This window comes from Euleptes europaea, chromosome 18 (genome assembly GCF_029931775.1).
Source record: "Euleptes europaea isolate rEulEur1 chromosome 18, rEulEur1.hap1, whole genome shotgun sequence".
NCBI classification, from domain to species: domain Eukaryota; kingdom Metazoa; phylum Chordata; class Lepidosauria; order Squamata; family Sphaerodactylidae; genus Euleptes; species Euleptes europaea.
In genome coordinates, this window is record NC_079329.1 from 32,676,001 (window position 1) to 32,691,356 (window position 15,356).

The 15,356-nt window shown below is 43.7% G+C and overlaps 1 protein-coding gene across 1 annotated transcript; it reads right to left on the reverse strand.

Moving 5' to 3' along the window:
* On the reverse strand, nt 1–10,902 carry LOC130490876 (vomeronasal type-2 receptor 26-like). The gene is made up of 5 exons (XM_056864680.1): nt 10,845–10,902; nt 9,179–9,310; nt 7,279–8,005; nt 2,845–2,965; nt 1–198 (listed from the first exon to the last, which is right to left on the reverse strand). The coding sequence occupies exons 1-5, from the start codon at nt 10,900–10,902 to the stop codon at nt 1–3; spliced, it is 1,236 nt and encodes a 411-aa protein (XP_056720658.1).
* Between the last annotated feature and the right edge of the window lie 4,454 nt (nt 10,903–15,356).

A 15,356-nucleotide genomic window follows, 5' to 3' on the forward strand; every position in this document is an offset into this window, starting at 1 on the left:
TCATCTCAGTCCTTTTGGCAGGTCATAAAATCGGTCATCCAAATCAGCAAAAGCCTCCTTTAGTATCCTCTCGGCCACTCTCTCCCGTTCCTCCGTCTCCTCCTGTTTGCATAAGAATTCCTTCGCTCGGGGAACGGCCAGGGCGGCTGGAAACAGCTGGGGCTTATCTTTTCCTCTTAGGAATTCATTCCTTTCCCTCTCAGAAACACACCAGGCATCCGGGGAGCCAGTCACATCCACCATCACAAGGCTGCTGTCGCCTCTCCATTCAAAAGACGGTCTTTCCTTTGCCATTGCCAAAGAAAGTAATCCTAGCTAGCACCTCACAAAATAACAAACACGCTTACCACTTCAAGCTGTAAACCCAGCACAAACAAAAGTGTAAAATGACTTTCAGGATTCCAGTCCAGATCACACCACTGCCCACCATGTCAGAGCTCCAACCAGCCTCCACCAGTTGGGCTGCTTTGGTTTGGTCAAACGTTTCCCAAAACATTAAACTCCAGGCTTTCACCGCAAGTTCAATGAGTAGCTGCCACCAACTCTGGATCAAAAGGCAAGCCTCCAGGCAAGGGGTCCAGAGTAAACCCCAGCCAAGCTTCAAATTCAGTGTGACACCTTTCTTGCCAGGGTGAGACCTAGCCAGGACTGTTCACACTTCCCAACACTGTCTTAGGTTTTTGGTAGGTGGTTTCACACACAGACACCCACAAGGCACTTGATTTAGGCTTGGAATCCCAAAGTCACAGACACAGCCAATTTAAAAGGCTAATGATTTATTTTATAAGATTTATGTTGGTTACAGGAAAAGAAAAGTAATGAAATATTGTCGAAGGCTTTCGCAGTCAGAGTTCATTGGTTCTTGTAGGTTATCCGGGGTGTGTGACCGTGGTCTTGGTATTTTCTTTCCTGACGTTTCGCCAGTATGCCTGCCACAGCTGCTGGCGAAACGTCAGGAAAGAAAATACCAAGACCACAGTCACACAGCCCAGATAACCTACAAGAACCAAAAGTCATGAAGTTTTAAGCAAGAAAATAACAAAATGATTTAGCATAGCTAACTCATACAATATTTCAGTATTCAAGAGGTTTGGCAAGGCTTTTCAAAACAATGTTCCAATAGTTACCAGTTTCCAAAGATGCTTCCAGCAATCAAGAGTTTCACAAATTGTGTAAAGTTCCTCCAACAGGTCAGCTTGACCAGAGTTTCCCCCTCAAGGGCCAAAATCAAATGGGTTGTGATGCCGCCTGCACAGCCTTCTTGCCATGCCCCCAATGAGCATAGTTTTTCTCAGGGCTGCTCTGTCCTTATATCCGTTTTCTCAAAGGGATGAGCTCATAGAAGCCAATCGAGAAAACGAAAGGAATTAGCTGTTAATTAATCACTGGGTCAGAATGCTGACTCCCTAATTGATGTGTTCAGGTGAGGAAGCCTGCAGAACTACCTACACCTGGACATCCTCATGATGGCGGACCGATTAATTACCGTGACACGCACGGCCTTGCATTCCAGAAAGGGGAGGGAAAGGTTTAACGAGAAGCAGCTGGTTGCCTATCTTGTTCCCTCCCCAGAAGCAGCTTTCAAAGTGTAACTATTTCACTGCTCCAAAATCCCAACAGCACAAAACTCATAGGCCTCCAGGCCTGAACCAAGGAAATAATAAAACCCAAGAATTTGAGGGGCCTCAACTTCTTGTCATTCATATGTGTGCAAGTGCACCCTATGTTAATTAATCAATCAATCTTTATTAAAAACAGTCATAGACCAGCGCAGCACAATTTACCATTAAAACCCTTAGTGTTACTCTCTACCCACAGGTTAATACAAATAGTAAAAAAGTTGTTTGGACTCTTTGCAAACTATATAAACTACCCATTAAAATTATTGACACATTGGTGTTCTCAGCAGCGTCTGGTGGATTCTACAGGCTGCTGCACAACACTTAGCTATTCCTATTGTAACCTGTGGATTTTCGTCTATAAGCAACATTTTAGTTTGCTCCTGACCTGAATGGCTGGAATGCTGACTAAGCCAGGGGAGATAAACTTAGAACTAACCTCTTGGTATAATGGACAGCGTAGTAGGACATGCTCTGTTGTTTCAATTTCCTTTAAAGCACAGGGACATATCCTATCCTCCAGGGGAACGTTTCTGTATCTCCCATCCACAACCGCCGAGGAAAGAGCTTGGCATCTGGCAAGGGTGAATGCTTTCCTATATCTAAAGATCTCTAATTGGGAAAGGTAGGCAGCAGGAGAGGCTACATATCTGGACTGTTCTGCTGACAGGAAAGTTGGTGCCTTCTATAGAACTTTTTGGTGTTCCATATGCGGTATCCTTTGTTTTATACTTTGCCTCGCCTGATCATATCCCATTACCAGGGCCAATTGAGGGGAGAAGCCCATTTCGGCCAACTTGCCTCTGACTGCCATCAGCCATGTAGACTGATAATTATCTAGAAGAACCAAGGGGGTTAGGCCTTGAGGTTTTAGGTTTAACTTAAGCCAGACATAGATCGAAGCAAGACATGCCCTAGCCTCTACTTGAAGGGGCATCCTGACCCTTCACATTACGCAGATATCTGCTCCTCCAAAATGCAGTCATAGCCCAGCAGGCTGAATCAAGCTGAAGACTGAAATGAGACTGTCAAAGGACAATCTGGAAATATGTTGTGTCCTCAGAAGACTTGATGTAACAATACAATTGGACATATTTCACCTTGGCTTTTAGTTGTTTTCCTTGTCTCTTTTTCTGACCCAGGAACTGGTCCCAGAAAGACAAGCAAAGATTGAATGAGGTTGGTGATGGGAAAACCATCTCATACTCCCAAGCATTCATCCTACCTGTGGGATCTTGTAAAGACTTAAGACATCTGCCATGTATGAGGATGTTTCAGAGTTCAGTCCTCCAATGATTCCTACCACATTTTTCGGGATGCTGCAGTTGAAGTTGGGGGAAAACACACTATAATGGAAGAGCAGGTCAAGAATGGTCTGGTACGTCCATATTTTATCTGAGTAGTTGTCATAGATGTGGAATCCAAGGGTGACATTGGGCAAGGTGTTAGGATTCTGATTGATCTCTCAATTGTAAACACAAAGGCCAGGATGTGCTGGTAAAACTTTGTATTCAGGCTGCAAATAAAAACACTCTCTTTTCACTGCAGAATACAACATTGGTAGAAGACCAACCATGCACAGCCTCTTTCCCTCACAATATTTCCCCTAGTTGCTTTGCCCTCTCTCTAATGCAAGTACAATGTTGTACATAATGGTGTCCCCTAATGTCTCACAAGGCACAATTTGTAATGAAATTCACGTCATCCAGATATTTCACTTCCTCATCACATAAACCTTTCCCACAAATATTATTTCCTCCTTGTGTTTTCTTGCTATCCGTTTGCTAACAGCTAACTTAATAACAGTAGCTCATGACAGGTAGGATTCCATTAAACTGGGAAGACTCAGTAGATACATATTAGAACATTGAGAGAACAAAAGGTTTACATTGCATTAGCCTTTTTTTCAGTTATGGGTGGGGCACAGTTCATAGGGTTGCCGGCTCTGAGTTGGGAAGTACCTGGAGATTTTGGGGGTGGAGTCAGAGGAGGGTGGGATTTGGGGAGGGAAGGGAATTCTGTGGGGTATAATATCATAGAAGTCACCTTCCAAAGGGGCCATTTTCTCCAGGTAAACTGATCTCTGTCACCTGGAGAACAGTTGCAATAGTGGGAGATCTCCAGCCACCACCTGGAGGTTATCAATTCTAACCCTACTGGTTTTTCAACAGTGCATTTCTGTAACTACAATTCTAAGTAACCATTCATTGGGCATATTCTTTCAATTTTACCCTTCCACAAAGCAGATCAAAGGAATTAGTATCATATAAATATAAGCAGTTCTCAAAATAAAATCAATCATCATTCATTGTGATGCAAGGTCAATTCCTTACACTGGAAAGTCAATAAAGTCCTCAGATGGGTGTCTCGTGAAGGAAACGGTAACCAATAAGATTTACAATTTCACCAATAAGGATTTCACCTGGCTGGTACCACTCATGTGGAATCTGAAGGGGATTATCACCAGTGCACTTCAGACTACACACTTTGCCTGCCATGTGAAGAAGCAGCAGCAGCAATACAGACTTCACCATCCTGATGGGAAGGCAGCTCTCTGCACATAGACTCTTCCAGGTCACTCTACAGCAGTGGTGGCGAACCTATGGCACGTGTGCCAGAGGGGGCACTCAGTGCCCTCTCTGTGGGCACGCACGCCGTCGCCCCAGCACAGAGTTCGCCTGAGTTCGTTACTAGAAAGCCAGAGGGGCGCGGGGCCAGGCTGCTCCCCTCCCCCTCTCCATGCGCACCTGAGGGCATTTCTTACATCACCCGCCCCTCTGCCCAGCAGCCCAATGGGAGCGCTTCCTCCCTCCCCTGTCACATGTGGCAGGGCGGCTCACATGTGGAGTGAGGGTGTGGCATGGACAGCAGCCTGTTGAGTCTGTGGCGAAGGTGATTTCCGTGGTGGGGATGGAGAGGAGATAGGTTGGAGGGGAGCATAGCTCACAGAGTGGCATAGCTGGAGGGGAGCAGAGCGCTTGGGCCACAGTGCGGGCTTTGTGACACCTCCCATCTTTCAGCATGCATACAACAGCAAAAATCACATTAATTGTTCAAAAGCATGCCAAATGCAAACTTTTACCTTTCAATAAAAAGTTGTTTGTATCATTGAAAGCTCTGTTATTGTGTTTTTCTTTTAAGACAAAAGATGTTAATATATGAGTTGCTTTTTCTAAACTAAAACCTCAGTATTCAGGTTAAATTGCCATGTTGGCACTTTGCGATAAATAAGTGGGTTTTGGGTTGCAGTTTGGGCACTTGGTCTCTAAAAGGCTCTCCATCACTGCTCTACAGCATCATCACTGGCATCGAAGCAGCAGATCTTTTGGACTTGCTGAAAGTGTGTGGATGTGTCTTATGGTGTAATGCAGGGGTGGGGAACCTTTTTCCTGCCAAGGGCCATTTGCACATTTATGACATCATTCAGGGGCCATACCAGGTGTAGATCTCCCGGTGCAAGGGGGAAGAGGCGAGGGTTGCCAGGTCTCCAGCCACCACCTGGAGGTTGGCAACCCCAGGGGAGGCCACACAGAGAAGGCCTGCGGGGTGCCCCCCTCCCCCCTCCCAGGCAGAAGGGCAGCCAGCAGTGGGCCTGAGCAAACGAGGTGCCAGGGAGGCGCAGCCCACAGTTGATCGGTAAGGGAGGAAGGAAAACAGAAAGAGGAAAAGGGAGGGAGGGAGAAAGGGAGAGAAAGGGAGAAAGAAATGGAGAGACAGGGAGAAAGAAAGAAAAGGTCGGAGGGAGACAAAGAAAAGGACGGAGGGAGACAAAGACAGAGACAGAAAAAGAGGGAGAAAGAGGGAGAGAAAGGAGAAAGAGTGACAGAAAAAGAGGAAGAAAAGAGAGAAAAGCCTTCCCCCCCACACACACACACACCTGCTGGCCCCACGCGACCGGGCCCTAGCCTCCCCTGCCCACACACACCCAGCAGCGCACAGAGCCCCACGCGACCGGGCCCCAGTCTCCATGCCCTCTCCTCCCCAGAGCCCACAAAAGGCCCCCCCCGAAGCCCAATCGGCTCCTGCATGCATGCTCTGCCGCCGGGAGCCGCCAGCCTCTTTCCCCCTCCCTCTCGCTCAACAGCCGACATTCGGCGAGAGGAGGTCCAAAGGGCGCCGCGGCACCGCTGTAAGCCGTGGTGCCAGGAACACCCTCTGGGAGGGCCAGCCTGCACCCCGCCTCTGCAGCAGGGTCCCAGAGCTCCCGAGGGCCACAAAAAATGTCCTCGGGGGCTGCATATGGCCCCCGGGCCTGAGGTTCCCCACCCCTGGATTACAACAACTTTTATAACCTTGGATTGGGGATGTTACAATTACGTCAATTCACTGCACATTGGCTGTCCAATTCATTTTAATTAGCATAGCGTGTACACATTGGCCGAAGCTGTTTCTAGGCAAGCACCAGGTCTTGTGACCACATTCCTAAGACATTGCTTTTCTCTACAGGTGCACTGCTGTGCCAGGCACGTGATGCAGTCTTTTGTTCTGGCAGCTCATAATGGTGTCTGCCAGACCTATGCTAACTTAGATGATTATACACTAGGACATCTGCTTCAAGGATCAATACTTCACCCCTTATACCTGGGGCTGCATGTCTATTACATATATGTGCTCTTCACATGGTACTGTGCCAGATGCTAAGTCTTATATTTTGGGCTTAGCATCTTTATAAGTGCCAGTATGCGAACTGGAACATAAAAGCATACATTTCCAATACATTTCCCATAGTATATAATGATTTCAGGCATTACACCACTGAGAAACCGCTCTGACTGTTAAAAAATTCTTCCTAATGTCTAGATGGAAACTGTTTTGATTTAATTTCAACCCGTTGTTTCTGGTCTGACCTTCTGGGGCAACAGGAAACAACTTGGCACCTTCCTCTATGTGACAGCCCTTCAAGTGCTTGAACATGGTTATCATATCCCCTCTCAGAGATCAACTATTGATAATTGTTACATAAAATTCATTAAAAAGGAAGACCTATGAAGCAGAGATGAAAGCTGCAACGTGATCTGAAACCTCTAAGACATTTTTGAAAGCATGTAACACTACCCAAGTCAGTTTCAGTGTCTGGGCATGCATGTGTGAACGTCCTCTACATGTGTAGAAGTGAACATGGATCCCAGAGGATCTTTTGAAGCTGTTGTACTCACAGCTCTGGGCTACAGCAGAAAGATGTCTCCCAAAGGAGATCAGAGAGAAAGGAGGCAGATAGTGTACCACGTAGATAAATATATTATATGTCATACTAAAGAGAAGTAAAATGGTAGCTATAACAGACAGGAAAGTGGGACAACTTAAATTATCAATACAATAGCAGTTTGCTCTTGAAGAGTGTCTCAATCATTCACTTGAATCCTCCTAGTGTCCAATAGTATTTATTTTAAATGGATGCACCAAAATATTGTATTCCTTCCATATGGAAGCAGCCCGAATAGCCTGGGTTAGCTTGAGTTCCTCAGAGCTTGGGAGCTAAGCTGGGTCAGCCATAGTAAAGACATTCTTCATGTGAGTCTCTGAAGTATGGCCTTTCATCTTTAATAACTTCACTGGCTTACTTATATTACATTTGCTTTTCACAAGAGAAAATGCTGGATCACTGGGATGATTTTACATTTAATTAATAGAGACTAGAATTTGTTTTCTTATCAAATACTCTCTGTTGTTCATCTCAGGCCTTACTATCAGAATGTAGCATTTGGGCAAAAAGATGCAGCCTAATAACCCTGCACTGGAGGCCAAGATGGAGAAGATCTCCACAATCACCATGTCTTTCCCTTTTGTGCTCAAGTAAGTTGGCAGGAAGGAAAGCCAAACACTGCAGAAGACCAACATGCTGAAAGTGATGAACTTGGCTTCATTAAAACTGTCAGGCAACTTTCTGGCCAGGAAAGCTACAGTGAAGCAGACAATGGCCAGGAAACCCATATAGCCCAAAACACAATAAAAGAGACTGATTGACCCTTCATTACACTGCATTATAATTTCTGCAGTCAGTGAGTGCATGTCCAAATCTGGGAAAGGAGGAGAAACAGCCAACCAAAGAGCACAAAGGATTATTTGAATCGAGGAGCAGAAAATGACAATAGAATGTGCCAACCTTTTCCCCACCCACTTCTGGAAAAGGTTGCCTGGCTTGGAGGCCATGAAGGCCACCACAACTATTATGGTTTTTGCCAATAGAGAAGATACAGCAATGGAGAAGATGATGCCAAAAGCTGTTTGTCGGAGCAGGCAAGTCAATGTGTTAGGCTGTCCGATGAAGAGCAAAGAGCAGAGGAAGCAGAGGAAGAGTGAGACAAGAAGAATATAAGTGAGGCTCCGGTTGTTGGCTTTGACTATGGGAGTATCTTTGTACTTGATGAAGATGGCAAGCACCACCGCTGTGATCAGAGAAAAGAACAGAGCCATAAAGGCTAAAAAAATGCTCAATGTATCTGCAAAGGAAAGGAAACTTGGAATCTTGGGAATGCATTGATCTTGGACCATGTTTGGATATTGACCCTCTTGGCAAGTGATGCAGTAATCCATGTCTGAAAGAAGAAGATAAAACTATTTAGAAACTTTCATCACAGAATAAGAAGAAGCTGTTCAAATCAGAAATAGGGTTGAAGTACCCAAGATCATGACGTGTTTCATCTCCTCTCCCAAAACCATATTTTTCCTTAAGGAAGAATTTAAATATTCTGCCATATTTCAAAGAATTTTTTTAAAAATTTTATTTAAATATTTTCCTACCGAAGTTATATGGATGCTGGAACATTTGATTATGCTCGGGCCCAACAGGGATGGTTTGTGCCCTTTATTATTGGAATAACAATGGTTCTCAATGTTTGACCCATTTTCACAACACTGGTGTTATTCATTCCTTTGGGGAGGGAGCTGGAGCTGCATAAGAGATGATGTGACCCCTAAGCCAACATCAGTGCCACTTGTGCCATGCAAATTGGCATGGACAATGGCACAGGGTGACTTACGCCAGCCCTGGGGCACCATGCAGCAGCATGAGCCTCCTGTATCCACGCTGCCTCCCCGGCAGTGTATGTCTGGTGTGAATGCTTGCAACGGCATCCTGGGAGTGTTCCCAGGGCATTCCTAGGGCAGGAGCTTCCCTTTCATCCTGAAAAAGTACCATTTTGCAAAAGGCAATATATGCCTGTAAAATCGTAGTGCAGCCCTTTGGAAATCTATGTGGAGTTCCATGGGGTTTTTGAATAAAAAAAAAATTTTCAACTTGCTGTGCTGGCAGCAAGTTGCTCTAGAGGCGGTACAGTGACAGCTGCAACGGAACCTTTCCCCCACTCAGAAATGGGCTCAAAATGTACTTTGTGGTGGTATATCCTTTACACCTATTAAAGTTTCTCCAAAAGATCAATTCACTCACTGAAAATAAGTGGTGAAATCAATAATATGGAAACACCATTTTTAACCTCTTTCCCACATCTCCCAAAAGCGCAGAGATTAAAATACCCTCTTGGATACCACTCATGGTTTCTGTCTTGCAGCATTGCTCAATATTTGATTGAATTAATCTCTCTTAACAGGACATCTCTTACCTTCTTGGTTCGACATCTTCCCTTGTGGACATGGAGCACAATCATAACAGCAGAATTTCTCTCCCTCCTTCATTTTTCTGCTGTAGCCGTGGTAGCACTTGTCATTGCACACAGAGAGGGGAGGCTTCTGTCCTTGAACAATGATAGAATTTAGACTTGAAGAGATACTGGTTTGTGTGTGTGTACCTGCTTGATGGTTTCAGAAAAGTTTACAACAAAACAAATTAAAAGCACGACATAATAATAGATACCCAAAAAAATACAGAAGGCACTTTCCAAACCTCCTTCAAATGATCATGCAACAGGATGGGTGCTACAACTGTAAAAGGGATGTAAGTCTCAGATTTAGGAGTCTCTCTTTAACAGTTGGGATCATCATGAACTGGCAGACACAATGATAACAGAGAAATAACATTTCTTTGCTGTTATCCCTGCATGCTTCGCAGGCCTTCCTGTGAGCACTATATCACGCTCTGTTGGATTCAGCATAAGTTTCCCCCCAGCATCTTTCTATACATCTGCCAGCCCTCTACAGATCTCCCAGATCCATGCTGAACTATTGTGTGTTCTGCCCCAACTGCAGGAGAGATCAACAAGGGGCAAACCTGATCAATAGTTTGTAGGACCTTCACCTTCCAGATTTCCACTGCAGCCTCAGCAGAACATTCATTTGGAGCCCTAGAAATTCCCAGAGCATTCTCAATGTTCTATCTCATTTTCAAGTTTCGAATGATCTCATTCAGATAACTAACACAAGGACTCAAAAGCATGAAGGAAAGGGCACAGTCTCGTGCAAATCGACTTGGGTATGTAGGGAGCAGAGATGATTCTGCCTAACTGAGCACAACGTTTTCTCAGACCAAAAGCAAGTATCTAAATCAATGGAGAGCTGGGTCTACAGTCCCTGTCCAATGCACTGAATAGTAAAGCAGAATTGGTACTAATATTTCAAGCAAATTAAATGAGGCAGAATTGGAAGAAGAAGAAGAAGAAGAAGAAGAAGAGTTGGTTTTTATATGCCAATTTTCTTTATCTTTTAAGGAGAATCAAACTGGCTTACTACCCTTCCTCTCCCCCCAACAGACACCCTGTGAGGTAGGTGGGGCTGAGAGAGTTCTGAGAGAACTGTGACTAGCCCAAGGTTACCCAGCTGGCTTCATGTGTAGGAGTGGGTAAATCAACCCAGTTCACCACATTAGAGTCTGCTGCTTATGTGGGGGACTGGGAAATCAAACCTGATTAATAGACATGACGGCAAATATCATCCACCAACTAACCAGGACTGACATTACAGTGAAATTGGTAAAGTGGATTGAGTCTCATTCAGCGATGCCTGGAAATTATCCTGACACCACACACTTGTGACACCTTGCATGAAAGCTAAATATCAGAAACTGGCATCAGATTTGTCCGAACGATCTGAGCGAAGAATGGCTGTGTTCAGAAATACTCATCTCTAGCAATACCTTGAAATTTTTTTCCTTGATTTCTCTTTGATATTCTCACCAGGTATTTCCACTGCTTCTAGCAACAGCTTTTAGACCTTACTTTAACCTGCCTTCACAACTGATGTATACATTTGCAGCAAAAGATCTGATGGTATAGGAATCTAATGTCTGAGACCTCACAGAGGGCACATTCATTGGGGGCGGGGGGTTAACCTCACTGTCTAAAGCATGGTACAGATCCATTAGATTAAACTTTCCATTCTTGGCCAGACCCATGGTGTCATTATTATATGCCCTGTAGGTGAATTTTATGGGTTAACAAACTACTGCTTGAAGAAGGGGTTCTATCTGTTTCCCTTCAACCCACTGTCAATGTATCTCCACTCGAGAGACAGTGTGGTTCTTTCACACCTGACTGAGGTCCCGGTGCCATTCAATTCTGTGTTCATGAATGGTGAGCTCTTTTCCTGGAGGAGTCTGAGAATCCAACTTTCCAACTTTGACTCGGATGTAGGAGTTATTTGGGAAAGTGGCCAAGTTAGTAATATCAAACCCAGCTATTAATTCTCCATGACCATTGAACATAATTTGATCTCCAGCGCTGTTGTTGAATGAAATCCTCTAAAGAAATGGGTGGAGCTAGATAGAAAAAGTGAAAGTGGGATGACACTTTGTTGGAATATTCGCAGTGGAATTATTCAAAAGAAAGGTTTCTAGAGGGATTCAGATTCAGAGCTTTGTGGTGGTTTAAGAAGACAACTACTTTACATTTGAAGAGAGATGGCAATGTAGCTGATACTATTGTAAATAGTGGTAGATAGTGGAAGATAATTGTGGCAACCATCCTGAAAAGTCCCGCAACTTCTCCAGGGCTCTGAACGAATCCTCATGATTTTGGCCTCATGCAAATCTCCACTGGATGGGAGGGAGTTAACCAGACTCAGGGGGTTACCGCACTTTGTATTCCCAGCAATGTATTAAGAGTTTGAAAATGTTATAAAAAACATCGCTTTAAAGGGGTTTTTGGATACCACAGCTTCTAAATGGTTGGAAGACATCTTCACAGCTAAAGGGGCCAAACAAAGTGCGAACAGCATTTTTTATAACGTTTTCAAACTCTTAATACATCAGTGGGAATACATAGAAAGTGTGAACAGTATTTTTTATAACATTTTCAAACTCTTAATACATCGCTGGGAATACAAGTGCGGTAACAGCCAATGTTTTAAAAGATTGAAGTTTTTTCCCCCTCAGACAGGGATTGGTGGATCTGGATAAGAGTGTCAGCATAGCCAAGCTTTTATTTGGCTTTCAGTGTTTGGGGTTGGCTTAGGGAAGAAAGCTTGTTTTAGTGAGGCAAATAAGCATCCTGTAAAGAGACCTACATTCCTAAACATGTACAGGTTCTGTGGAAAGGAGTTCTGTGTGGAACAGCAGTCTTGAACCCAATGAAGGAATCCGTCAGAAGAAAGGGGAAACAAATCTCTCCTCGGGGTTTCTTTATATTCACTGAGGTATGGTTACAAAGTGGTTTCTCTCATTGGGGAAAGCTTGTAATATATAAGGGTGAATTTGAGAAGCAGATCACTTTATGACACTGAAACATTTCCCCACAAGATCCTTAACTTGTTAAATACTTTATTTTCTGTTAAATAAATCTCTCTTCTTCATCTCCATCTGTGTTTTTTTCTGTCCATTCAAATATCTATGAAATTTTCCATTTACCTCATCAATATTTTCAGTCTTGGTCTAGCAGATTCCCGAATAAGATACTTTTAGGGAGCACGTAGCAGACTGGCACTCTACCTGCCATTTAAGCAAAGCTTGTGTCCCCCTTTGATTATGAGTGATTGGGGTTTAAATAATCCATAGGAGAGGCCAGTGTTGGGGAATGGACATTTTTCGGTACAGAAGACAGTTGCCTCAGAGTCACTCCAACCCATAGCTGCCAGGGTAGTGTAGAGTTCTCAATTTGTTCTTCAGCATAACAGACTTCCAGTAAGATACCCATAGGAGTAATGAGGCAAAAAATGTTGTGGTTTTGTTGTATTCATATCTGTCAAGGAAGGGAGGGTGATGCCCACTAAAAGGCAAGTGCCCATGTGCTATTGGTGATTTGAACATATTGCCATATATTATAGGGGTCTTTAGGAGAGGGGAGGGATTGATTTATAGATCAAATCAGGCCTGAACTGACCCTAGAAGCTAAAATGACTAAACTGAGGCTATCGTATTTTGGTCACGACATGAGACGACAAGAGTCACTGGAGAAGACCGTCATGATAGGAAAAGTTGAGGGCAGCAGGAAAAGAGGAAGACCCAACAAGAGGTGGATTGACTCAATAAAGGAAGCCACGGCCTTCAATTTGCAAGATCTGAGCAGGGCTGTCAAAGATAGGACATTTTGGAGGACTTTCATTCATAGGGTCACCATGAGTCGGAAGCGACTTGACGGCACTTAACACCCACACAGGGATTACCTGCCAAGGCTTAACAGTCAGAAAATCCGGTCTGTCCGCTTCCTCCACAGCAGTGTGCTTGGCTCCATCTGAGAGCATGGAATGCAGGGAATGTGCTATAGCATAGACAGCATTATAGATACTGTAGCTGTGGCCAGTCATTCTCATTTCAAAGATGGTATCTGGAACAGTCTCCAGTTTCTCCTCTCCAGTACATGTTTGATTGGAGTTTGTTGGATTCATAGAAGCTGGGAATTCACAGTCAAATACTTCTTCCCAGAAGTCCTTGATAAAACCATTGTCATTAGCCCATGAAGGTTTTTCCATCTGAAGAAATTCTCGGAATCCTAGGATTGCATTTGAGTGAATTGTGAAGGAAAGAGCTCCATGGAATATTTGTATGTCAAATTCCTTTTGAAAACTAGCTACTTCAAAATCAATCTGGGCAGTTGTAACCCACACTTTCCCTTCAGATGTTTTCTCTGTATGTTCAGAATCTGTTATGGACATTTGTGCTAGTGCCCAAAGCATATTTGCCAGCAACATAATGGTTGGGCTTTCTCCATATACAACAACAGCAGTTGCTTTGCTCCCTAGAAAAATTGCTGTATTACTGTCAGCAAACTTCAGCAGTTCTTCTATGCTATCCAGATGGACTTTTCTTACAGTCCTTTCTGTGAAGGCTACACAGATGCCCTTCCTAGAAAGCATTGGCTCTAATGTCTGCAAGAAACGTTCTCCACCATCATCATTTGGAGTGATGAACCCAACCCATTTCCATTGGAAATAGACAAGTAACTGGACAATTCCCACATACTGGAGGGCTTCATTGGGGACCATGCGATAAAATGAAGGGAGCTTTGTTGAATCATGCACAGTTGATTGAAATGAACCATATGCAATCTGGGGGGAGAAGTATGGTATAGAGAGGTGATAGCAATATGTCAGGACCTCTTTATGTATTGCTTTCTTATGTATAAAGCTACTTTAATTTTACCAAACAATGCTCGTTCACCCATGGGTTTGGCTCACATATCACTTTTATCTAGCAATCATCAGAGCTGCACAATGGTGTCCAAACAGCTAGAACCTAGTAAATTGTGGGGGAAATGACGGTGCATTCTTCCTTCAGTCTCTGTCACCTAAGATCCACTTAGGAAAGGAAAGGCAATTTTCTTACTGGGTATGTGCATACCCTGGTGTTGGATGCTATGTTTGCTCAGCAATATGTTGAAGGACATCTTGAGTAAAACAACTCAAGATAGAGATGCTCTTATTGCTCCAATCCTCACCAGCTTGAACCTCCCTCCACATGCCTGGGTGTTGCCTTTTTTGCTTGGCGACTCAACTAATGGTGCAGCCACATCGAATGTTAACCTCTTTTTTGGCCAGAGTGGCTGCAATTAAGAAGAAAGAACTCTCAACGCCTACCTCTGGCAACTTTTAGTCAGTTTGCTCCGCCCCCAGTTTATTTTAGTTAGGAATTTTACTTATTGGGCTGACACCTAGTTTTTAGCATTGTTAACTTAAGCTTGTTTTATCCTTATTATGTTTACTATGTGTTATGTTTCCTATCCTTCCTCGTGTTCCCCTCCCTTCCTTTCCTCTTCCCAAGACTGAGGTCATAGACCTAATAAATTATTATAGTAAAACAACTATAATTTATTCAGAACTAAGAAAGAAAAGTCACCAAGGCTTCCAAAGTCCTTCATAGCAGTTCGCCCAACCAGCTTACCCAGAACCATCAGGAAAAACCTGGGCTGAAATAGCTCCAGACTCTGATACCCTAAGACTAATACAAAACATGAAATGGACTTCTGAATATTTCCCCTTGCCTTCTTGTTCTTCCATTTATACAGGTGCCAGCATCATATACTCAACATCCAATAAGGAACAATTGTGCAAGAACTCATCTCTTTAACACCCACACATTTTTTTCAGTCAGTTCTCCATCTATTCATACATCATGACCCGCTTATTAAACACACATTGTCTGGAACTTTCCCCGACAACTACTTTTAGAGATCCATATCCAAACCAATATAATTGGAAATATTTCACTTCTGTTTTTCGTTGTTATCTTTGTTTCTTTTTCTGACCCAGAAATTAGTACCAGAAAGACAAGTAAAGATTGGATGAGGTTGGTGATGAGAGAACCATCTCATACTCCCATGCATTGAGCTTACCTGTGGAATCTTGTAAAGACTTAAGATGTCTGCCAAGAATGAGGATGTTTCAGAGGTAAGTCCTCCAATGATTCCTACCACATTT

Excerpts from the sequence above, each read along its gene's own strand:
- LOC130490876 (XM_056864680.1), bottom strand. The coding sequence starts at position 10,902 with ATGGGTCTGGCCAAGAATGGAAAGTTTAATCTAATGGATCTGTACCAT. Across the intron at positions 9,311-10,844 it reads TCTGTACCATGCTTTAGACA|GACAGAAGCCTCCCCTCTCT; the intron begins GTGAGGTTAACC and ends TCATTGTTCAAG. Across the intron at positions 199-2,844 it reads GTCTTTACAAGATCCCACAG|AGGGAAAGGAATGAATTCCT; the intron begins GTAGGATGAATG and ends TGTGTTTCTGAG.